Genomic DNA, 26,931 nt, shown 5'->3' with positions numbered 1-26,931 from the left:
TACTTGAATGTTAGGAAGGATATAAAGTAGTAAGAGCAGTTCACAGTGTAACCAATTACCGAGAGGTGGTGACCTCTCTTTACTTGATATATTCAGGTAGAGTCTGGACAGGTCTCTGTCAGACAGATGTAGATTCCTGGACTGAATAGCCAGTTCTGTCTATCTTGGTCTCTACTGTGAACTATTAACTCAAACTATTCATTTTGGAAAGGCTAAGGCATGGCAGTGCCATATTCATTAATATTAGGCAGATTTCCTTGTGTATTATGTTTTAAATGGAAAGCTATTCCAAAAGTTGTCTTTTTCATCAAACTGAATTATTTAGCAACTGAATATAGTAGGATAGTAGTTGGCAGGCTAGCACAGGTAGTCACCAGATGGATTTTCAAGAAGCTTCTCTACCTTCTCCCCATAGATGATAACCACTAAGAATGCCAAAATCATGTATGAGATCTTGTACTGAACTCAACACTGCAATCTAACTGAGAATAGCTACCATTCCCAGACATCAGCCAAAACTATACAATTTCAGCCTCACCTCCACCCTATGAAAAATAAGAATCACTGCCTTTATACAGTATAGTAAGATCTTCTTGCTTATGTCACCAAAATAACACAATCCATATACATTTGTGTAAAATCAGAATTGAATTGATCATTAATAATTAATAATTTAATCATTATTAATAATTCAATAATTAAAACAATTGTTTTATGTTGAAGAATTTTTTAATTTTTGTGGTATGATATTACTAGCTTCTTCAGTTTTTCTGTATTATGTGTCTTTAGATCACCCATATTTCATCGGTGTTCAGTTCCATCCAGAGTTCTCCTCCAGACCGATGAAGCCTTCACCTGTATACCGTGGCCTTTTACTTGCTGCAACAGGATCACTCAGTGCATACCTGCAACATGGATGTAAATTGTCTCCTAGGTAATCATGCTTTCTGTTTGAGCTATCCCCCTTCCTCCTCCTCCTCTTCTTCCTCCTCCTCCTCCTCCTCTTACCATTTCTATGGCAATTATGATTTCCTCCAGGGAATGTAGGTGATGCTTGGTGTTTTGTATTTCTAAATTAAGTTGTATCAGGATGCTTGTTTGTGCTGTTAAAAACTGAAAATGTGAAGAATGTTGCATTAGGTATAAATGAATCTAAAATAATTTTGTATGTAATTGATAGTTTTTATTAGTAAGGCAGAAGTTTCTACTTCTGATCTTTAATACAGGTAGTTGTTTTATTATTCTTTAAACTAGAATAAATCAGAATCTATGCCATATCTAATATGTTTAGGACTGCAATTTTAGACACATTCCAGATTATTTTGTTTACTTTGGCATGATAATCCCTGACAAGTTTTCTTAACACTCTGTTGACTTAGACTGGTACTTTAAATTTTGGTAAGGTGAACACAGTCAATGTACATTTAACCCCAAGGTGAATCTGTATTTTAAGAGGACTTGCTGTATTTTTATTCTTTTATGTTGTTTCAGTCAAGTTTATAAACTATACAGTGATTTTCTTTGATAATGATGTGCATCAAGATTTCCATTACAGAAACTTTGATTACATATATCTTCCACATATCAAGCCCATCAATAGCTATGTCTCTGGGATTCTGCCACAGCCTAGAATAGTTTCTGAATTCAGTTTCCCTTTTTTTTTTTCCAACCTGAGAAAAGCCTTGGCAGATATAATTTGCTGTGGGATCACCAATGCATACCCTTGCAAAGTAATACAGAAAAAATGGACAGTAAAATGGAAAAAATATTGTCATGACCTCTCTAAAGTATTGCGTACTTTCAATCACTGTGTCAAAGCCTTTATTATTAAAAAGCGGATATTGTGGAGAACTCTACCTGAAACTTACAAAAAAAGTGGGAAGCAGCAAATAGGGGCTTCCATAATTCTGGCCTCTTGAATCAGTGTAGCTCTTCTTTCAAAATGTTAACACGCTGAATCTACTCTATCACAGAAGGCTTTGGGCAATTTATTTAACTTAATTATGCATTATCTCAGATTTTTAATCCCAGTATATGCATGATTTCTAAAACTTGGTATTTCTAATGACAAGTGACCCTTTAATAGATATACCTAAGCCTGGAATGTCTCTGTATTAGAAGCATTAAGGTCCTGATAAAAATGCATATTTATGATCTATGATGTTTGGCATAATTAACTTAAATATCCAGTTTTAAATCAATAGGTTGCTTTGAAAACATTGGAACAGTTCTTAAAATGAGGTTAATACAACATTAACCATATTTTATATTTATTAGGCATATACAGAACATTTATTAAAGTTTCTTATGCACTTCTAGTCTCTGTAACTATAATTCAGGAATTCAAAAGCTTATTCATATGATTTAGGGTTATTTCAAGTTAATTCTCCCATAAAGGTCACCAATAGCTCTTGCAATAGCTCTTCCTGGGGGTGGCTGGCACCGTAGTGCCCTCCCCACTGAATGAGAGGTTTTCGCCACAAGGATCTTACATTTATCTATTTATAATGATGGTCAGTATTGTAATTTATGTTTTGTGGTTTTAAATTTGTTTATTATTCGGTATTTATAAGAATTGTGGAAACTGTTCTAGACAGACCCAGCTTTAGGAACAATGCAAACTATTATCATACATACACAGTACAACACAGTGATGGCAAATGCAAATTCATCCCTTCTTTTTTTTTACTGCCCAGTCAGTTTTGTGTATGTGTAGCAGATACGACAACATCGGCATTTCCCCGGACAGCATAGTACACGTTCATCTTAGATATTGATTTCTCAGTAAGAAATCTTGTTGCAGGCAATGGGAACTAAATCTAAAGCATTTGTGGTTTTTATCATTTATTGTAATAATAAATAAATAATGCTGTTATATTATCCTTGAGTATATTTTAATTTTCCATGCAATATGGAGAACTGTTTCATAATATTAACCTTTATTTCATGCTTCCTCGGTAGATTCAGAAAGAAGTAAGTACTATATTAGTTTTACTAATTAAAATACAGTTTGACCATATTGCATCAAGTGCTTAGGAATTATATTAGCAAACTGATTAATTTTGTTTGAAAGGCCTTTTTATTACAAAGGAAGGTAGTACTGGATTTCTACCTTCAAGCCATAAAACACTTCCCATATCTGCTTCCATTGTTTGGATACTGTTGACAGAACAAGTGGGTAAAAGGGTAAATCAGAACATATGCTCAGAGATTGAGAACTACTTTGGGTATATTAAAACAGACTGCTGTATGTATAAATTTACAATTGTTTTTACATTCTTTACTATAAGGAGGTTCAGGTATTAGAATATAACGTCCTTGTGTTTTCTATGTGTTGTGCTCTTTTTCAAGCAGGTTGCTAAATGTAAAAATGTGTACTGTGCAGTTCATGTGCATTTCAGATACAGTATTGCTATGCTATTGGGGTTTTAGCTCACATCTGCAAAACAACCTGTTACTTTGTGAAGCTTTGCAGGAAGATTACCAATGCAGAACTGTGCATTGTTCTGAGCACTTTAGATAACAATGCTAAACTTTTGAACTTTCAGCTTGCCAAATTATTTATGTGTATACACACACACACACAAACTGTATATAAAAAATATAAATATATTTTTGTATATATTTTTTATATTTATGGATATATATATAAATATACATAAATATAAAAATATTTTATATTTATATTGCTACTTATGTATATTTATATGGCATTGATTTTACTGTTTTTACTGATTGTAATTTTATTATCTGTAAGCCACCCAGAGTCATTGGGTATGAGATGGGCTGCAGAGAAATCTGATAAATAAATAAATAATATATAAATGATTATGATTATAATTGTAAAATCTAATACAAACTAAACTTTAAAAAAAAGAGAATAGAAAGAACGAGTTAAAAGTAAAAGAGAAAGAGAAAAGATAGAAAAATAGGAATGTAATATGGAAAGAAAAAAAAATGTAGAAAGAAGTGACTTCCAATCTTTATCACAAGTATAAACAAATTTAGTGACTCTTCACCCCTCTAAGATTGCAAACATTTATTTCTTCATCCCATATCCATTTTCTTATCTATAAACAAATCCATAGAACATCATCTTTTCAGTCCTGCTGTCAGCAGAAAGTCGGTAAAGGGTTGCCAGAGGTTACAATATATCTTATTTTAACCTTGATCAAATAAACCAACTTTATATTCCTTCTTTTTACTTCTATCAGTCTTAATCTTTAGTTCATTCAAATATTGTTGTAGGATTTGATTTCTCTTCAATTCTTCTTCGTCCCATTGCACAGAGTTCTTCAAGATTTTAACAAGCCTTGTTTGTAAATTCAGTAGGAAAAAAATTATCCAGGTCATTCTCTTGGTTTGTCATTTGTATTTCCCTTTTAAATTTTAAAGCCTCAGCCAGTTTCTTTTGTAGATCCAGTGAAACATCTTTTTCTAAGTAATTCTCTTGGCCTGTCAGTTGTAAATCCACTTTCAATACTATCTCTATCTTGTCAGCTAAAATTTGTTCTACATTTGTCATTTCTTCAATAACATATTTTGGATTCATAGAAGCAAACATCATTATTGACACTGTTGATATTGTGGCTACTGTTTCCATTCTTCAAATGTCTCCTTCAGTATTTTCATTGTTAGAACATTTTACAACATTTTAAAGGTTTGTAAATCTTTCCTCTATCTAAAAACTTTAGTCCCCTCTAGTGTCTAGGTTTTTAAATCATGAAATTACTTATCTTTGTTTTGTCTTGTAAAAACTGAAACACAATCTATTCCCACAAGAACCTGTTTGTTCGTCATAATTAATTCCAAAATTCCAAAATCTTATTGTAAAAGTTTCAATATTCCAATTTTATCTGGACTCTTAGTCCATTTAAAACTTTCTAAGATCAAAATCTTATTTAGCTTTTTGCTGTTTATTTCAGATTCTTTAAATTCTTAAGCTTATGATTAATTTTGTCTTTCATTCAGGACTGAAGGTAGACTCACTCAGCATTTTCAAACTTGTTGGTCTGAAGGTGTCTAATAGCTTAGAAGTAGTTAATGAGCTACAATTTCCAAAAGTGATTAGAAAGTGAGGTTTGCAAATTTAGTGTCCTTTAAAAGTCTCCACCACGTTTGCGAGCAAGATGGCTAATTCGGTCATCTCCCAGCAGTCAAACTTGCGGAAAACCACTGTCCTGCAGTCTCCTTGTGAGGAGCAGCCATCCGGAGCACATATGGGCAATCTCCTGTCATCTCCTTATCCAGAGAGGTTCCAAGGAACTGGTCTGTCACCGGTTCCTTGGTGTTTGCTGCGGTCATTGGCTCTGCTTTCGCAGAGCCATCTTCAGTTCACATACTCCTCTGGAAGTCTCAACTTGCCAAATCCAAAATATTTTCTTATTTGTTTATTGTGGTTTGCAAAAGCAGATTGCCAAATGCAAAAAGGGTGAATTGTGCATGTGATCAGAAAAAAGCCCTAATGGTAACTAATAAAGTACTTAGTTTTTCTGTACTTAAATTGTTCTAGCCAGTGTTGTGAATTGATTGCTGTTGCTTTTTAAATTATTATTAAAAAGTGTGCTTAATTATTGTTTTCATTGCTTGCAACTGGGATTTTATTTTATTTTGATGGATTGATTATATGTTATCCAGTCGACATCAGTTCTTAGCGACCACATAGCTAGATTTTCTCCATGACGATCGACCCCTAACCTGATCTTTCAGGTCTTCCAACAGTGCACCCATTGCCATGGTAACCTAGTCCACACACTTTGCTGCTGGTTGTCCTCTTCTTCTCTTTCCTGCTACCTTTCCCGGCATTAGAGCCTTCTCTAGAGAGCTAGGACTTCACATAATGTGTCATAGGATAATTGAGCCCATTCATTTGTGCCTCGTCTGAGAACTCTGGGTTGATTTGTTGGATAATCCATTGGTTAGTTTTCTTGGCTGTCCATGGTATTCTCAGGAGTTTTCTCCTGCACCAGATTTGAAAAGTGTCAATACTATTTCTAGCCTGTTTTTTCAAAATCCAGCTTTAATTTATTAATTAACAATTATTTCCTAGTTATGCCAAAGAAGTATACTATTGCACCTCCTATAGGACAAAATACAAAAAAGCAAGGGGCTTGTTTTGACTAACCCTAACCGTAACCTTCTAGTGCCATGTTTAAATTATTGTGAGTTTTGTTCAGTTGGAACACAGCTCACTGTAAAAGTTCCTTGTAATACTCTGAGTGCAGTTCTTTCATTTTGAAATCAGAACACAACTGTTTGTTTGTTTCATGCAGAGAGAATCTGTACTAGTGATTGCAGCTCATATTTTGATTACTGGAAACATAATTTCAGGAAATAAAATATTATGAGGAGAGATTGTTTTTATGCTGGGTGGAGTGGAAAGAATTCTTTCCCATAGTCTTTCCTCCTAGTCAGGTTTTCCACTCGTGCCTGAGATGTACAGCATTCATATCAAGGCTATGTTCACGCAAGACGCTACATTATGTTAATAATATATTGCATGAGCCACAGTTGTCTGGATTCACACATCATGCAAGTCATAAACAACAGTATGCAAACCACAGTGACTGGGTTAGCATAATACATTGAACCACATTCTATATCCATTTTTGTTTCTTTCCTTTGTCCTTGACAGAAACCTGCAAAAAATACTGAGGTACTGAGAGTAGAGGTGGGAGAAGTGGGCTGGAAAACATTACTACACAGAGAGAACTCCACTTAAGTTTCTCTGGATCCAGCAGGATTTAAAACTTTTACATTCTAAAGCAGTGTTTCTCATACTTGGCAACTTTAAGATGTGTGGACTTTGACTCCCAGAATTCCCCAGCCAACATGCTTGGCTGGGGAATTCTGGGCGTCAAAATCTACACATCTTAAAGCTGCCAAGTTTGAGAAACACTGTACTAAAGTATAAAGAGGGCTTGTAGATTATCCCACCATGGAAAATATTAAAGCAATTTCTTAATTTCAAATACTGTGGGGGAAAATGAGTGAATACAGCCGACCATATTGTTTATGAACCATCTATTATTTCCTGTGATAAATATTCTATATTTTGGCAATTTATCACATGGTTACAGAATGAAGTTCTTATTCCCTTTGGGGTAACTAATATGCTTTCCAAAGGAAGAAATGTCTCAGATGATGAAATGACTACTGTATAGTTAGCCTAAGGACTGAATCAAGCTGAAGCTAAGTACTTTTAAGCACCATTGATTTCAATGAGAGAATTACTTGCTTTAATTCTTGAATCAAAATGAACAGATCTGAAGAAGCAACATGTTGGCTGCTTTTTCACTGAGATCAATGGATAGCGGGAAACTTTATGTGAAAATTGGATTCTTAAATTATTTATTCTTTTCTGTTTAGTGACAGCTACAGTGACTTGAGTGATGAGAGTTTTCCAGAAAAAAAACTTCCTGAAGCAGAAACAAGCTTAATATGTTCAGGAGCACAAGAAAAGCAGAGAGAAGACAGGTAAAGCTATCCCATTCTCCCCACTTCTCAAAGGTAGGACTTGCTCCAGAAGGCCAGCAGAATATCATATTGCACCGATCCTGTTAATTAATATACTCCTTCCCCTAAATGCAAAGACACATTAACTCATGTCTGATTGCACCCCCAGATGTCATGTTTAACATGTCCTTTGTTCTACTGATTTATGACATAAGCCCAGAGAAGAAATTAATTATTCCTAAACAAGGATGGTCTAATCACTCACTTTTGGATTGTTTCAGCAGAGAAAAGCAGAATATAAATGTGGTAAATAAGCATTTCTTCTCATATCAATGTAGTATTGTTTTGTTACAAATCCATATCGTCCAATTTCTGTGTCAGTCTCTGAGTTTACCTCCATTTGTGGCCTCAGAGCCTTGTAGAACAGATTGGGCCAAAAGGTTTGGACTTTTTAATTTTTGAAATTGGGGAATTAAGGGCCAACATAGCACTTCTAGAAACCCTTAACCTTTCACCCAAAATAGGGAAATTTTTGTGATTTGGGAAAATCAGTATGCTAAATACAGTAGATGTCTTAAAGCTTAAGATACTAATGTTATCGCTTTAACCACCCGCAGTTTAAAAAACATAGATTCCCCCTAAATTGTCCTGCTTATTGAAGATGACAGTGTCACCCACCACCAGTGCCCCTTGGGTATCCCAATAAATACAGTCACAAAATGTATTAAAAGATGACCATACCTGCCTTAGGTATATATTTTTGTCTGCATAGCAGTATTTGGAGAAATGCACAATCCAAAGGATACTTCTGTTCCGATCTACATGGTCAGTATATTTAAAAAGGTAGAAACAAATTCTCCAGCATCCACGTGCCTGTTGGGACAGCGGCTCTGAGCAATATGAACCCCACTTCCCTTCCCTCCTCTGTTTACTCTAGAAACTGTTGCTTCCAAATGACACCTGCTTTTTTTTATAGACAGAGCAATTAATTTGTCAGGTGGTATTCCAAAGTACCCTCCCCATTCATTTGAGATACTAAAAAAAGTACCGGTAGAGCATATTTTTAATTTTTTTTAATATATTCTTCTTTTAATAATTACTTTTATCTTTTTGTAATGATCATTTTTTACTTATTTGCTGTTTTTATTTGTGCGAATTGCCTTGTGTGAGATAGGAGGCCATATAAATATAAGCAACAAATAAATAGAATATTTTTTGTTTGTTTGTTTTGATTTTGATGCAGTCAGTTGTCTGGCTTAGAGATTTCTAAAAAGGATATTTTTCAAATATAATTTCCTGTAAATGTAGGCCACGTTTAAATCAGTGCAGTAGAACTGCATCAAATATGTGTACAAATGCAGTTGATTTTTCCATCTGTTCTTTCAGACTCACATAGACTGCAAATCTGTGCATGCCTACTCATAAGCAAGCCCTGCTGACTCAATGATAATGGATATAGAAGTGCAACTCAAATGGACTGCAGCTTTTGCCCTATATTTTCTAGGTTTCTGCTGCAATTACAAGAGGCATACGTGTTTTCACAACTTCATAGTTTTTAGCTGGAATTGTTCTTGCTTCTGTACTTCACATCCTGTGATATTGAAGTCACAACCTGAAAGCCTGTTGCCGGGTTCTTCCCTTCCTATGCCAGCAATAGAATGAGTCATGATTCCTACAGTTGAAATGTTTTGAGGATCACACAAATCTTATGTCCAAAACTAGACAGACAACACGAGCCTGTCATATTCAGTAGTGTGAGTGATGGGTCTGGCAGAGAGAGTCAGATGACAGAATTTCTCTTCCAATGTTTCCCTCCCACTTCAAGGACAAAAGTTTATTTATGGGCCAGCTATAGAAATATTAATTGCACATGTAGAGAAGGTGTTACATAACAATCATTTTTTAACCTTCTTCTCTTTTTTGCAAGATAAGAAACAAGCAAAAGAAAAAAGCATAATTGAAAAGGCCATTCCAAAGAAGAAAAATGGATTAGGTTGCAAAGCTACTGGAGAAGATACTATCTGTGCAGCTGCTTCCTACTGAAAGTCCCCGTGTTCTTGACAATGCTTCTGCTGCCCCAGAAAAAAATCAATTCCATTTCAACATTATCACTCTTTCTAAATTGCATAAAGTCCACCTCATCCTGCCTCATGATTTCAAATAAATTTGTTAGCTTTGTGCTAGCTTTTGGTGGCAAGGAGGTGTCAGAATATTATGGATTTATTTCTGGATCATTTTAAATGTGTGTTGCGTACAAAACATACAAATGTAACTAAAATATACAGCGTCATAAGGATTTGCTTTACTTAGGCCTGTTTTCTTCATGCTGCAGTTAGAAGGACATTTGATGCACTGCAACTTATTTTCATAAGAAATGCTCATTATATATACTTTGTCATTATATCCACATTTCTGTAGATATTTCTTCCCGGACAGAGTTAATATTGATTGGATTTCTATATCGAGGTAATGAGAGAGGGATGCAAGATATTGAGCCGACAAATAGCAGTTTTGGCTTACAAACCAAGTTTCAGTCTTTACTAGAAATTCAGCCCCAGTCCTCTGCCATGTGCAGGGGCTAATGAGAAATAAGAATAGATATAAATCTCTCTAGTCTCCCTATTTTTCTCTTGCTGTTTCTCACTTCCCCCAGGAAGTGTAGCATTGAAAAGGAGCCTGTCTTTCCTATAGACAAGATATAGCAAACCTATGAAACAACCTGGTATTTCATTTATTAGGCTTTTGCCACTTTCCTTTCGTGGTGGGACAAAAGCCCTCCTTTCTTTTTAAGAATATAAATGGCTGGAAGGAAAAGCAATGACTTTTTTTGGGGGTGGATATGTAGGAAAATTTGGATAAAGATAAAAAGCATAGGAAATGTATGCTGTTTCCACCCATCTGAGTTTCCGAAAAGCCTGGAGTCTTTTCCTCCAAACCTTTAGGAAGTATTAAGATGGGCTCTTTCCGAAATCTTTGGAGATAGGCAGGAACCCCAGGCATTCCTTTGTTTTTTCAAAGCTTAATAAAACTTGCTTTCCCATCCATCCCTCTGGGCTAGAAGGAGAGCTCAGTTCCTACTTATGTTCCTAGCAGGGTTGGAAAAGTCGGGGAAGATGCCTTCCTTTCTGTTCTAATGGGAGTTTGTCATAAATGGCCATGGACAGCTTTCACTAATGATAAAGCCAATGGCTTTGTAGGAGCCTCTTTTATCATAAGTTTCACATAAAAAGTTTGTGTGGAATAATTAGAGGAACAACCTAATCCATAGTTGCCCATAGAGGTTAGAGAGATGTTGTAAACATAGAAGTAAAACCTCAATTCCTTGCTTCCATTTTCCAAAGAGACTTTTTTAAAAAAAAATTCATCGCTTCATGTCAGGTCATTTATACCACTTTAGGACAATGTTTGTGGAAGATAGAAACAATTACTAAAAAAGTGATTTGTTTGGGCACATTCCTCTACCCATTTCCAATATATTTAGCGTAGAAAAGATTGGTGCATCTGTTAGCTGTATGCAGTACTATATTTTTTGTCAATATATCTGCTGCACTAAAGAAGCAGAATCATTGGCTCATTAGCAATTTGCACTGCATCTTTAGAGACTTTGAGTACATGTTGCCTGACACCTGGCAATATGCTTTTACTCATTTTTTTCAAAAGGAAAAAAATTACTTCCCAGACTAAGAAACAGTATGCTTTATTTTTTCATGTTAAAAAAGAGTTCTCCATAAGAGACATTTGATAGGAATATCCTCTAATTTGGTGTTTTTAAGTGACTTTCCATTGTCTTAAATAATACGTTGGTTAATATATATTTTAAGATCTACAGATTTTAGTATACCTGCCCCCCCAGGCAAAGACTACAGGTTAAAACATATACTCTGTATATTTATTTACGTGATGCTAGTATAATTTGCCTTGAAAGTTAATTGATATTGTTAGATGATTGCATTTCATTGAAACACGATTATTGCCATCTAAAGTATACCAGGTTTTTCTTAAATACTTTTGTTAAGTTCAAACTGGATTTGAAAATACATTAAAAAGCAAAGCTAAAATATATGTGTTGTTCTTTTATATTCAGCTGTGGACTAGAAGAAAAACATGGTTAGAACTCATGTTTTCTCATTTTTATAATTTTTTTTTATATAAATGAGCAGTTTACCTGAAGATAAAAGAGTGAAAGATATAAGCCGCGAGTTTTAGGATGCAATTAGATTCTTAAGTTAATCACTGTCTTTTCCATAGGGCACATACTGAGTAGAACCAGATCAGTTTTTATCTCTCAGTCCCAGTTAGTGACAGCTGAAGAGTAGATTGCCCAGCCTGAGAAATAATCAGGCCATCTTGAAGCTCACGAAGTCTTTAATGGAGAGATTTTCAAGCTGCTTCTGGAAGTGACCCAATTCAGAAATTGTCCAGGTGTTATCACCAAGGATAGGCACTCACTGGCTGGCAAGCATAAATACAGAAGAGGAATCATGCGACGAATCATTCTGTCACGGTACTTTTCATGATGCCTGTAGCAGGGAGCAATTCCTGTCTCAAGGTTCAGAATTAATACTCTTGGCAGTTGCTGAGAGAATTACTGCCACCAAACTTTTCTGTGGGGGAGAAGTATACGAGCTGAGCCCACACCACCAGCTGGAGATTGCTAGCTAAACCTGCAAATTGCCTTTGCATTCTTTATTGCAAGCAGTTTATTTAATGTTGCAGTTCATCCTGTTTGAAAAATAAAAAAGGCAAATGTGGTAATGTGATATACTAAACTGTTACTGACATCTTAGCGCTGGAGCCAAATTTAGTTTTCGTAAATGTATAGCATAATGTAGCAGTACTTTTCCAGCTTGTTTCTTTCTACTTATGTAGGATAACCTGTAGATGTTCTTTCAGCTGAACAACATTTGGATAGGGTCACAATCATTTTACAATGTTTTGGTGTTAGATTACCTTGGTTGTTGAGTTTGCTTGGGTGATCCTTCATTATAAATCTCTCAGGCTAATGATTTGGTTCATCCATTTATTTATTCTCATTTCTATCAAAAAGTATAATTAAAGATGAAAAAATTATTAAAGACAAAAGGCCCTTAGAAAGAAAAAGAAAAAGAAAGAACCAACTAATGGCAGAATAAGATTCTAAAAGCAGAAAAAAGGGTGGAGAAACTTGAGTGTTGCCATATTAGTCGTGTAAGTCCATTACTTTAAGTGTAATCATCCTATACGTTTGTTTTAATTAGTTTTACTAAGTATCTTATATGTAGTAAATATCCGGCTTCCAAACTCAGCAGATTGGCCCACAGATTGGAAGAGGTTAAACTATATATCAATACCAAAGAAAGGAGACTTAGGAGAGTGTACAAACTATTGCATGATATCCTTAATTTCACATGCTAGCATAATAATGCTTAGGATCATCCAACACAGATTAAAGGTTTATATGGAAAGGAAAATGCCAGATGCTCAAGTTAATTTTAGAAAAGGCCAAGGAACAATAGCCATTATATGCATCATAATAGAGGAAGCCAAAGAATATCTCAAAGAAGTCAATATGTCCTTCATTGATCATAAAAAGGTGTTTGATTATGTCAATTGTGTCAAGCTATGGAATGTCCTTAGGAAAGTGGGAATCCTAGAACATTGTCCTCATGCAAAACCTATGCACAGAACAGAAAGCTGGGACAAAACATGACAATACAGCCTGGGTCCAGGTTGGCAAAGAAGTGAGAAAGGATGCATATTCCCTCTTTAATTGGCATAGGGTCTGGTTATTTGAGGGAGCACCTGTCTCTCATAACATCTGCCTGGCCAATTCTATCCTGCAGTGTTGGTATGCTCCAGGTTCCTTTGATTAAGCAATGTGTCATCTCTGAACACCCTGGAAGTGTTCCTTCTCTGTAGCAGCACCTGCCCTCTGGAATGAGGTTCCCCCCAAGATCTGGATGGCCCCTACTCTACTGATGTTTAGAAGAGCCATGAAGACCTGCCTCTTCACCAAGACCTTTGGCAAGGGAGAGCAAGACCCCTTGCTTTATTGCACTTGCCATCTTTTATCTTTTATCTTTATTCTTTATGTTTTATTGATTTTATTGTAATTTCTTTGTTGTGAGCCACCCAGAGTTGTTGAGAGGCAGGCGGTAAACAAGTTTAAATCATCATCACTATCATCATCACCTCACTCTGTATGCTGTATATACTAAGAGAAGCTGGATTGGAAGAAGAAACATTGATAGTATTCTATGCTGTTCACTTGTCTGATAGCTGGAAATGAAGAGCTCTAGTAATGGAAGTCAAGGAACACAGTGAAAAAAATGGGACTACAATTAAACATAAATAAGACCAAACTAATGAAAACAGGTCCAGCAACCAGCATTAACACTGACAATGAAGATATCGAAATGGTGGATAGCTTCTGCCTCTTGAGATCAACTATCAATAGTAAAGGAACCAGCAGTCAAATAAGTCGAAGAGTAGTACTTGGTAGAATAGCAATGAAAGCTTTGGGAGAAATACTCAGATGCTGTAGTGTGTCTGCACCTACAAAGATCAGAATCACACAGGCAGTGGTTTTTCCTGGGACACTCAATGGAAGCAAAAGTTGGACTCTGAACAAGCCAAATAAGAGTATTGACATTTTTGAACTTTAGTGAGGAAGAAGTCTCCTGAGACAGCCAAGAACACAAACAAATGCATGTTCAAACAAATCAACCCAGAGTTCTCATGTGAGACACAAATGACCAGGCTCAAATTATTATACTTTTGATACAGTATGTGAAGACCCAGCTCTCTGGAGAAGTCTATAATGGTGGCAAAAGTGAAAGGAAAGAGAAAAAGAGGATGGCCAGAAGGAAGGTGGATCAACTCAGTTACAGTGACAGTGGGTGGACTGTGACAGTGAACAAAATTTTCCTTACTGTTCAAGGAAAAGTTCTATAAGGAATATGTGGTAGAACCTGTGTAAATATCAATAATCAAAAGACAAAGAAAAAACAAAAGATTAATGTACATTCTTAATTCCCTTTTTCCAGAAGAGTCTTTAGTGTTTCAACAGCTTGCATTGTCCAAATAGTTATACAAAGCATACTGAAAATAACACCTTCGCTTTGTAAAACTACTGTATTTTTTACAGTTTCTCCCATTTTTTTAAAAAAAAATCTGTTAAAGACACACACAATCATATTTCTTTGTAAACAAGTAATTAAATAAATACTGTATTTCAGTGTCATGTTTCCTTAGACCATCCATATGTGATGGCATTTTCAACAGCACACATTTGACAGATCTGTTTCCCCTGCTGATCGCCTTCAGTTTGAAGAGCAGTAAGAGGTAAGTAGAATCATATTTGACAACTTGAGGTAAAATTAATTTAGCACTGAAATATTCCTTGTGCTGAAACTGTATCCAATTTAACAGCCCATTGTGCAATAGATAACTTTATGAAATAAAACATTTGGCATTCACAATAGACTTGGGGGATTGACTGTTTTAAAAGTTACACTGTAAATTTTATTGGTTTTACACACACAATCACCATTCAAAATTGACTAAAGAAACAGAAGAAATGGAAGGCAGAACAATTCTTCCTCTTCCAGAAAGTGTCTGTCTGTTTCCTTCCTTATAAAAAATGCCCCAACTCTCTGCCATACTATGTGCTAGTAGTTTAAATTTTGCTAATCACACCTTTAATCTGTGAACAATTTTGAACAGTAATTTCTACTGTTCAAAATTCTATGGGAGCTGACTATGGGAACAGTCAGCTCCCATAGAGACCAGGACACATGCTAAGTGTATATTGACTGTACTCTAGGAAACAGTAGTCACATCAGATAGTGATCAGTTTCTGAAGTAATGGGAATGGTAGTTCCAAGTTTATATTTGGTTATATCTCAAGATTCACACTGTTTCTCTTCTTTCTAGCCCTTATATTGTCTGTTGATGATGGGTGCTTGTTTACATTCTCTATTATTCTGTTCAGATTAGATATGTTGGACTCTTACAGCCATTAACTCCTGACACCTGTCCTGTTTCTTCATAAACTACAACTTTTTTTATGCTAACATCAAAGTGTAGTGATTGTTTTAAGGTTAGGCTTAGTTATTAACTGAAACTTTGTAGCTGCTAACACAGAAGCAATATTTTTCAAAGAAAAAAAAGCGGCTTAGCAGAGATCATTTTACAATTATGAAATGTTCCAAAAAGGGCAATATTTTTTATTCTACTCTGTAAAAGGAATTGCACTTAGTAAAGCATTTGTGTAATTCTTATTATATTAAAACATTTGAAAATTGGGGAAAAAGAAAAGGCAATGCTTGCTATCTTTAATCTTTAATTAAACACACACTGATACAGCTTGAAATCCATTTTTAAATCCTTTTGAGAAAGGAGCTCATCTATTCATTCCATTCTTAGGATTGACACAGACTGTAGATTTTGAGGATTTTATGACTAGATCTTGGATCATCTTTTCACCATTTTCCCCACTCTTTTTTTTTGTATTTTTAAAAAATGAAGTCCTAAGTTTGCTCATTATTCTGTAAGATTTTCATGAACTTAATATAAATCATTATACAACTGATTTCAGAGTAGTTCTCCTTGGACTATCTTAGCCCAAAGAAACCACTTTTGAAAGTATTCTCCTACTTGTAATATTCAGACTATGGGTATTAACAGTATTAGCCACAGACAAGGCTGTAGCGTTGGGACAAAACCTGCTGGAACGTATATTCTGGCACTTATCAGTACACTTCCATTTTCATTTATGTTCTGCCATCCTATAAGATGGCAAGATTTTAAAAAAAGTTCTAAATAACCAGAGAGTTCTCTAAGCTTGCCAGGGAAGGGAGGATTTTCCCTCAAAGGAATTTTTCTCCACCCCTTGGTGGGAAGGAAAGCTCTACTGTCCCCATGTGCTATGACCCCAATAATTAACAGCTGAAGCTATCTCCATTTTTGAAAACATAGATGTTAAATGTGAAGAGCATCAAGCACCACATTACATGTAGCCTGGCCTTTAGACTTAATATCAGCAACAAATAAAAATGCCAGCCTACCTCTTAAATCCTTTGCCAGTTATATTTGTTTATAGTTTCTAAGCCATAAATATGCCAGGCATCCTTATTTGAAAATGCATCAGCTTCATTTGCTCTGTTTGAATAATTTCCCTGCATTCAATTAGCCAAAGTATTGCATAATACAATTGCAATTATATTTCACGGGTTGTGTTACATTTTACTTTTTCATAAAAGCACCTAATAGGACTGTATATATATATTAACGTAACATGAAATGAAAACAGGTAAATACATCTCAGCTATTTTAATTCATACATTGATACTTTTAAGACCATAATCCCAATTTATTAGTGTAAAACACTTTGCAGGTCAATCCTCCATAATCACCATATTGTACTTTTACTCCATGCTTAGCTGGGCTCAGCCCTTCACAACCATCCAAGGTAGGAGAGAGACTGTCAAGTAGTAACAGGAAGGACATGGCACTTTCCAACAGATGTACTAGCTGTATTATTACCATTTAGATAAGGGTCATTTCTCGGAGCCTCATTTCCATCCAGAGCCAATTTGCTCTAGTGGTTAAGGCATCAGGCTAGAAACTGGGAGACCATGAGTTCTAGTCCTGCCTTGGGCATGAAACCAGCTGGGTGACGTTAGGCCAGTCCCTCTCTCTCAAGAGGAAGGAGACAATGGCAAGCCACTTCTGAAAAACCTTGCCAAGAAAACTGCAAGGACTTGTTTAGGTAGTCACCAGGAGTCAACCCAGACTCAAAGGCGCGCACACACACTTCCATCCACCGCTGCTGCTTATGAAAAGTAGGTGGCAATGTGAGAACCAACACAGAGCAGTGGTTAAGGTGCTAAACCAGGAAGGGGGAGGGGCAGCAGAGGTTCTAGTCTGCTCTTAGACCTGGAGGTTCACTGAGTGACTTTTGGGCAATCATTCACAAGGTTCTGTTGTTGGAGAAAATGGGAAGAAGGAGAACTGCGTAGCCACTTTGAGCTCTTGAATAAAAGGCAAGATATAAATCTAACAAACACATGTAATAATACTAGTTGGCTCAGCGTCATTACTTTCCTGCATGCGTCTTTTTATACTTTAAGCATGGGACACCGTTGTTTTGATTAATCCATAAACCAGTCTGTAAATTTCCAGTGGCAGAGTGGAAAAGAGAAACTTTAAATAAATACAGAGCTGCAAAATTTGCACCTCTTGAACGTATCAGCAGCACCTAGCTGGCCTTGGCTGATCTTGAAAACAGTGCATGGGTGGGAGACAACCAGGGACTCTCAGGAGTGTTGGCTGGACTGGGAAGTTGATAGTAAATGCTTTCTTTTATCACTACCAGGAAACCCAATGGGTGTGTCCGTGAACTCATTAGGCATTGAGCTCAACTCCAAGGAAGTTATCTTCAGATAAGTTTACAATGGTAGCAAAGCCATTGTAATGAATAAGAATTAGTTTGCTTCAGAAGGAAATGTGTGTTAATTCCATTTCCAAAACTGGAATAATTATATGTCGGAGCATATTGAGTACTTAATTACCTTAGAGTTGAATTTTGATAATGACCTGAAACTAATTGAACTGCAACAGAAAATTATATCCAGATAAAGCAGACAGGCATAACAGTGCAGAAGAGGCTATTGCCAGTGTTTTTTTTCCTAAAGATTGGATGATATTACATCAAAATGCACCCTGTATTTGCATTTCTTTATTATACTTAATAAATATATTAGTACAGGACAATTATGCCATTAAAATCTACATATGGCATTTTTATGAATAAATTGTACAGGATAATACATATTTCATCTGAAACCCTTGATATATGTTACATTAGTATATTAATGTATACTCTTCTGGGGGAGATGGGCAGTGGCTAAATTTGAGTAATGAAAAATATAAAATTTTAAATTCTAGCAGTATGAATTTAAATTCATCTGGTCTCTTATGTTCAACATGTAAATCAGAAAACCCCCAAATTTTAGAATTTTTCCTGTACAGATAAATTTCTGGTTCAGTGAAATGAACTGCTCCAAACTAATCCTGTGATGCTCCAAAAAAAGAAAAAGCTATTTCTATGAACAATTCTTTATTTAGTTTGCATTCCCAATTGGAACCATAACAACTGAATATAAGAGTATATTCAGAAGCAGCTAAGCCCCGTGTCTTTGAAGTTAGAAACTCCTAAATAGTATCTGGCTTCCACTAGATACCATTAAGACGTGGCAGCTTAAATCACAGCCCATTTGGAACTCAGCTTTGAACTTAATGAAAGCCATTACATGCACAGTCTTTGCTACTTGCAAGCAAAGGCTTAAGTTCTGAGAGACAGAAGGTGGCGTGGTTAAGGCAGGGGGGTTCTGGGAGTTGAAGTCCACACATCTTAAAGTTGTTGAAGATGAGAACCTTTGGGTTAAGGTATTGGACAAGGAGTAGAGACAGCAAGTTTCTCTTGCACCCCCAGACATGGAAGCTCACTGGATGACTTTGGGCCAGTCTTGCTCTCTCAACCCAGCCCACTTCATAGGATTGCTGTTGTGGAGAAAAAAATAGGCATATGCTACATTATAAATAATAAAATACTATTCAACTCAGAAAAAGACCCAGCAGTAATAGGAAAAACTACAAAGGGATATACCTTTTGCTTGAAGAGTGGCATGAAAATCAGGAGGCATGGTGAAATATATATTGAAAAGTGTAACAGAAGCATATATGAAGTCAAAAGATTTTAAAGATTAAAGTACAGCTGAATCCAGAGGCTTTCCTTTTGGGACTAATGGATAGGCAACCAGAAAAAAGTAATGGAACTTTGTTTTTGTATATGACAACTGCAGCAAGACCATTATACGCTCAAGAATGGAAAAGTTCGACCCTACCCACAATGGAGGAATGGCTGATGAAGATGATGGAACTTGCAGAGATGACTAAATTAACTTCTTTGATCAGAGAAAAGACAGTATCTACATTTATGGCTGACCAGAAACCTCCCATAGACTTTTTGCAGGAAATGGGAAAAAATGCACTTAAGACTTGTGGTTTTGATGATTGGGAGAAAAAAAAAAGGATAATAGAAAAAAGTGACCCTTTTTTTGAAACCATAGACTAGGAGATAATTTTGTAATCATATTTGCTGCGAAGGAAATCGGAAGCTTCTTTCTGTTTGTTTTCTTTCTTTCTGCACTTTTGCTTTTTTCTTCTTTCTTTGCTCCTTTACTCCTGGTAAAAGTTTGTGTTAGTTTTTATGTTCTTTGTAAAAGTTTTAATAAAAATTATAAAAAAAGAGAAGTGTAACAGAAGGAGGACTTCAGCCTGAATTGCCTTTCTGATTGTCCCCTGGTTTATGATGCATCATCATTTCCCTTTCTGATGTTCACCAAGATCCAAATTCTGAACATGTTAACCACAAGGCTCCCAGATGGACTGTGGATGGTCATGTCAATTAAGCCTATTAAATGGTACTGCTATAAAATATTTGTTTTACTGAAATACATTTAAGAAAAGTGGGAGGATAGCAAAATGCTGTCTGTTAATTGCAGTCACAACTTGTACTGCCCAAAAGTCTTTTGAAAATCAGACTGATTCGTGAAAGATGATACTGGATTGGGTGACATCTTTATGGCTTTTTAGCATTAACTGGGATTTGTGGCACTTTGTCTAATAACAGTTCAATCTTTCAGCAGTGAGTTTCTTATTTTGACTTTGGTTTAGTACTGAAACCATAAATTCTTAAATTTCATGTATAGTTTATATACTATATTACGTACACTTTTCACTCTCATTAATCATTGTTACTTTTGTCAAACCTGCTCACTTCTATGTTAAGAATCCTTGGTATCCTCGCGCCTACTCCCAAACATCAGTACAATTACAATGATTACACAATAATAAACAATAATGGGATCTGGATGTTAATCTATTCCTCAGGAGTATTCCATAGAGCCTCCATCTTGAACAAATGTTGATAATTAGTGGTTTGTTATGCTTGGGCAAAATATTTTGAAATGCTAAGGTAGCTTTTGAATTACTTTTTCTTAATCTGCATGGGCCACACTGATTTGTTCTAATCCAAACAGTGGTGAAATTAAACAAACTAATAAAACTATTCATTTAAAACTGAGGATGCAGTGGAACCCTAAAAGTTCTATTGACATGAATGAAATTAAACCAAGAAAAATATTTCATACACAAATATGTAGACACACAGAGAGAGACATACAGGATTTTTTGTATTATTGTATGGTTACCAATATAAAACAACTAAAGTCATGATTAGGTACCCAATCATCTTGCTCCCTTAGGTTTTCTACATTTACTTCCACACCTTGTCATAATGCACGTTGGCAGTCAACTCTATGGAACATTGCATGTTGCAGCCTACTTTGATTCCCCCAGCCTATAATTTGATAAATTTCCATCAGTACACAAGAACACAGGAGGCATTACACACACACACACACACACACATTTTGTTTGTTTCTTTGAGGTCAAACTGTTTGCCCACTCCTGTATGGGGCTCAGTTAAATCTAGGTACCAATTATACCAAACCATTAATTAGTTTCTTATGAAAGCTGTTCCAATGTGATCAAATGTCTATCAGACCCTGGGAAAGCAGAGGGTGGAACATGACAATTACAGGAGGAAGCAGGACTGTTGAAGAAACTATTCCTGAGTCCAGGGCAGGAGGAAAATGTGGGAAGAGGCTCAGAGTAACATCACTTTAATTACACTAGGTATAAGGCGAGTTGGAGAATTGTTTGGGCAGGCTTTCAAGATTAAAAGTCCCTACTAGCAATAACAATCTTTCCAAAAATCCGTGGTTCTTTTTTCCTGAGTTTGCCTGCCTTGAAGAGCTTTACATCTAATTAATAAGATACATCCCTAATGCAGCACTATAGCTAGAGACAGGTCTGCCAAGGGATGAGACAAGGCCATGACTAAATATTTTCAAATATAGGCTAAAGATTCATTTTCAACTGCTAGGCTTAATTTTGCTGATCTTGTTAGATAAATTCCAATCCACTTGGAAACAGCAAATTGGAGACTAAATTGAGTTTGGCATTACGAGGCACTGCTGATGTTGGGACAAAAATAGGATATGGCGGGTCTTAGGCAAACGATCCTTGATACAGAATTACCAACTGAATACAGCAAAATACCAGGTGGAATACAATTGGGAAACAGTAAGATCTGTTTCAAACTGGCCCAATAGCTTAACCAATTCACAGTTAGGGGAAAGGAGATCAATAGAGATAATCCAAACACTAACACTATAGAAAGAATAATTATTACTTTTGGAGTAACATATTTCTATCGTAATACATAGGAACCTTAGTTTAATAAATGACATACTGGACATTGGGACTGATTTTACACATCATTTTTCTGTTTTCATTAGTATTGGTTAAGTACAATTTTGTGTTTCTGTGTTTGTATATGTGTTTCCAGTCATATTTAGGGTTAAAGCTGTAAATATTCTGTGTGTGCACATGAGCATTCCTGAAAGCAAGAATCTAACCTGGTTTCATAACTCTTAACAGAAACAAGTTTTATTTACAGGGAATATATTACAGAGATAGGCAAAGCCTGGCACCTGGCTAGCTACATCCTTCTAGGAAGACAGTGAAAGAGAATATGCTCTATGAAGGTGTGCCTGTTAAGAATGTAGAAGGAAGTGACCTCAGGTTAGCAATCTCTTAGCTAAGAAAACAGGAGCAGTGATATACAAGGAAGGGACACAAAGTAACTTAACTATCAATATCTTACTATCACCTTATGGGTAGTAATTCATGAGGTATTGAGGGGTAAGTGCCATTGCATTTGTTCTTCCAACATTTAGGATTCTGTTATATGTGCCTGCCTAGTCTATCAGTCTGTAATCTATATTAGATTACAGTAACATGGGCTTTGTCATTTGGGCTTGACTAGGTGCACACAATCCTATGTAGACTCAATCATTTTGAGTCAACTATCCTCAGACCAGGTGACCAGTTAGAGCCAAAGGCCACATGACACTTCCAATCCCCTTTTTGTGGCTTCCAGAAACTCCAGCAATCATGCCACTGAAAGTCACCAGTAAACTGCTAAATCATTGAAATGCAATTTTGGGTGATTTTCTGACTAAAAAGATTTTAGTCAGAATTTTTTAAAAACCCACCTCCAAAATATACCAAATAGGTTGCAAAAAGTCCCCAAACCATTTGTCATTCTATCCCCAGCTTTGCCCCCTCTGTCTTAGATGAAAGTTAAATGCTTTAAGTCTTGAAAGAAATTAAACTCACTGGCCATGGAAGTGAAGAAATCAGTCTGGTTGGATCTAAGAAGTCACTTATTCATTATGTGAATAAGCCGTAAGGCTGAAGGCAAGTCCTTCAACTACATCTGTCCTGATTCAGTCACATAAAGAGGATATAAAAGATGCTCTTCAGCACTTTCAGGTGCATTTTTGAGAAGCCTAAAGTTAAGCAGCTTGCTGAAAAAGATTAAGGTAGAAAGACAAAAGCTCTTTCATTATAATCTGATAGGTACAGCACTGCAGGGAGATATTTATGGAAAGTTTGTTGCACATTACAGATCCCTTCAGATGAAATAAAACTGCAGAGCCACTTCCTGTCTTGCCTTTGCATTGTAGATGTTGGACTATGATGCAAAATGGATGTTCTATATCAATTAGAGCAAAAACTATATTCCCATAATGCTATAGCTCTTTAAGTGGATTATTTCTCTTTGAAATACCTTACAGTTCATCTGAGCACTGAAACCCTAATATTAACTGGAATCTTTCCTCAGTGCATCCATGCCAAATCATTCTTGGCAGGAAGAAGTAAATAAACCACAAGGACACAAAAGGAACAGTGAAGTTGGGTAGTCCTCATTTAGTGACTACAATTGCTCCCATTAGAAGTGGTAGGTGTTTGAAAGATGAGACCTGCTGAGCTAATTCTTTACAAAATGTCACTCAAACTGGCCCCGTATGACTACATTGCTTTAATTGGAGAAGAGTTGCCTTCTACTAGCACTGCAGTTTGTTCTTGTGCCCCCATGTAAAATGTTTTCCCATCCACTGTCATCAGTCTAGGGACTTAATGAGCTTTGTTCTTGCTGGAATACTTTTTCATTTTATTCTCTCAGTCAGCATCTTTCAGCTTTTGCAAGTCCTTTTTTCTCTTTGCAGGACTTTTTTTCTTTTTTTCTACCCTCATTTGCTGGTACCTGGAATCAGCTACAGCTATTAATGTCCTGACATTTTCTTTCCCCCCCAGTCCTGCCTTTTCTAAAAATCCTCTACTAAGAAATAAATGCTCCCTCTCAAACATTAGGAAAGCCAATGGTCTTCTCTCCCATGCCCTGTCTCAAACATGCCTCTTAATAGTGCTGTAGTTTACTTCTGTGTAGTTATTAGCTTCTTGTATTTTTTTTAAGGCAAGGAATAAGAGGGTAAAGGAGGACTACCTGTAGGAATAAATATCAGTCTAAGCCAGAAGAAAGCAACGTGTGACTATACATTCCATCCTCAGTACTGTTGAACTGTAACGCCCATCATAGTTATGCTGGTTGAGACTCAGAAACCTCTAGAATGCCAGAGGTTGTCCATCTAAGTTACAGTGACCATATTTTCTTGGAAAAAATAAAGCTGAAAAAGGGGAAAATCTAAAATATAAGGATATATTTTTTTACTTGTTTATGTTTATAACTTTGCTTTACAAAGGAAGGTTCAAGAGCATAACCAAGAAAAACTTTACAAAAACACATATTCTAATAAAAGTATCTAAAATCAACAGTATATGTACATTTATTTTTAAAAGACAATTCAATTTCTATATTTTTCACATGAATGTGAAAGACTGTGCATTAAGTGGTACCATTTGTACGGTAAAAGTTAAATGACCAAAATAAAGGACAAAAGTGAGTTTTTGAAAAATAAATAAATAGGACATAAATAAATCAAAAGGACAGCTTTCTGAAATAAAGGACTGTCCTTTATAATAAAGAACGTATGGTCACTGTAATCTAAACTAACTTCCATCAAACTGGTACTCCCCAGATGTATGGAGATTGCAACTTCTGGGGAGCAGCATCAAATGGGTTTACTGGATTATTATTTTTCAGGGCTTCTGCATGGATCGCCTGAATGGCACCTCTTCACTGAATGTTGTTTTTCACACATAATGAGTCTCTGACAATGTTTTCCTTGTAATCCTTTTATAGTCTCTACCAGGAATATGGACCTGTCAAAGGAACAGCAACTGTTAGTAACTGTACAGATGAGAAAGAGACAGATATGTGTACTGAACCCATTAGGAAGGTACGAATGTGGAAAAGGCTGTTCGTGTCCAGAAACATTTAGTTAACTGTAGAAGACAGTTAATGTGGCATTGCTTCGTGGTGCTGCTTTCTATTCCTTTTTTTCCCCACTTATGATGCATGGTAGAAAGGACAGGGAGATGGATAGGTTGGAGAGGAATGCTTCTGAATTAGGAAAACTGCAGCAGGTGTATGGAAACCCATCGTTGCTTGCAAAAACAAGGAATTAATTTTTTAAAACCCAAAATGACGAGAGTTTCCAATTTTCCTGGCCCAGTGTTGCTTTATAAACAGGAAAAATAGTTTAATGTTCTACAGGTGGTCTTCATTAAATGACCACTCATTCAGCGACTGTTTGAACTTGCAATGGCATTGAACGAGTGGTACTTATGACCGGTCCTCAAAGTTCTGGCTGGGGCAACACCCTCGCAGTCCCGCAATCACGATCTGGGCACTCAGTAGTGACCAGATTTCTGACCGACACAGCATCTCACAGTCACGTGATCACGATGTGCAACTTTCCCTGCTGGCTTCCTATGAGCAAAGTCAGTGGGGAAGCCAGCAGGAAGTTGGAAGTCATGATCGCATGAGGTCCTTGCTTAATGATCTGCTTTGTCCTCACTTAATGACAGTAACCAGGGACAGCCAGAACTGCCATTGCTAAGTGGCACAGTCACGTTACACCATGCTTTACAACCACATTGCTGAGCAATGGAAATTTCAGTCCCAATTACCATTGTTAACTGAGGATCACCTGTATTGCCCAATTTTCTAATTTATACTGCATTTTCAGTGTTACATTCTGAGCCCAAATGAAAGCACAGAATAGCAGATGATACAGAAGTAGATGATCAAGGAGTCATATAAAGATCAATTGAGAAAAACAATATTTATTGCAGCAATTGATTTAGTAAAATGAACATTGTTTCCTAGATTAAAAATATAGCCCTCATTAATATATCATAAGTTTTTTTAATGTTTTAAGGTTCAGCAAAGTAAAAAGAAAACAAAAATACTGGTTTGATTTTAGAATAAATAAATAAAACTATGTTTCCTTGAAGTAAGAAAAGAGTGTGCTAAGATGAACCTGAATGACTTGTGTATAAATAACCTACAAATAAAAATATTTCAGAATATGTTCTTTCTCTGCCTTGCAGATTTAGACAGATATAAAGAGTTGACAGTTACAACCTCTTCAGTTCAGCAATTTTGTGTTCTTTAGTCACATAGTAATAATGGGCTCTTTGATTTCAAGTCACCATGCAAACGTTTCAGGATTATCTTTAGAAAAAATGTATCATGAGCAGTCAAATGAATGAGATTGATCTGAATTTAATAAAAGTGACTGCCCTTTTGGTATTCAGCCACTTTTCTAAATAGCAGCCACCATTTCTGACCTCAGTATTGCATATCAAGTGTTGATAATGAGTTTCTCCAGCTACTAAATTCCTATTTTCTGAATCCATGTGCTGTAGTTTAAACTTTTCTTAAAACCAGGGGTATATGCAGGGGTGGGGTCAAAAAAATCAAGAAGGCAGCTACAACCAGGTGATCGAAGCTCTGCCCCTTTCTGCATGTATTGGGGCAGATGTAAAAAGGGGTGGGGCTTCAATTGTGTGGTTCTGGCCACCATATTGAATGTTTTGACCCCACCCCTTCAGGTATCCTTGATGAAAACTTCCAGAAGCTTCAGCGTATTTGTTCTTGCTGTTCCTTGTCTTTTACTGGAGGAAATGCATTTATTCCGCTGCTAGTTTGAGTGAACTGCTAACCTGGGTCGTTTGTTATAATTATAGGTAAAGATTCCCATTTAGTTGTGTCTAATGACACACTAGGGGGCAGTCTCATCTCCATTCCCATGGCTGAAGAGCCAGCGTCATGTGGCCAGCATGACAATCACGGAAATGCTGTTACCTTCCTGCTGAAGCGGTACCATTTATCTACTCACATTTGCATGCTTTCAGATTGCTAGGTTGGCAAGAGCGGGGGCGAGTGCAGGAGCTCACTCTGCTGTACGGCACTCAGGCCTCGAACCACCGAACTTGCAACCCTATGGTGGACAAGTCTGGCATCTTAACCGCTGAGCCACCACGGCCCCTTTGTTATAATTATACAGAGAAAAAAATGGTATTTGATGAATTAGAGTATTCTTTCCTCTTTCC

The 26,931-nt window shown here is 36.3% G+C and overlaps 1 protein-coding gene across 2 annotated transcripts in view; it reads left to right on the top strand.

The window, feature by feature from the left end:
- Positions 1-10,803, top strand: part of CTPS2 (CTP synthase 2) — an 83,158-nt gene extending 72,355 nt beyond the window's left edge. For both annotated transcript variants that reach the window (XM_063305131.1, XM_063305132.1), the window contains exons 17-19: positions 790-934; positions 7,369-7,476; positions 9,383-10,803. In XM_063305131.1, the coding sequence (XP_063161201.1) occupies positions 790-934; positions 7,369-7,476; positions 9,383-9,386 (257 nt within the window). In that variant the 3' untranslated portion in view covers positions 9,387-10,803. The remainder of the gene's footprint in view (positions 1-789; positions 935-7,368; positions 7,477-9,382) is intronic.
- Positions 10,804-26,931: the final 16,128 nt, after the last annotated feature.

The sequence above is a fragment of the Candoia aspera genome, chromosome 5, assembly GCF_035149785.1.
Source record: "Candoia aspera isolate rCanAsp1 chromosome 5, rCanAsp1.hap2, whole genome shotgun sequence".
In the NCBI taxonomy this organism is placed as follows: domain Eukaryota; kingdom Metazoa; phylum Chordata; class Lepidosauria; order Squamata; family Boidae; genus Candoia; species Candoia aspera.
The sequence above is the reverse complement of the archived record's forward strand: the minus strand, read 5'-3'. Positions and strand labels throughout refer to the sequence as shown.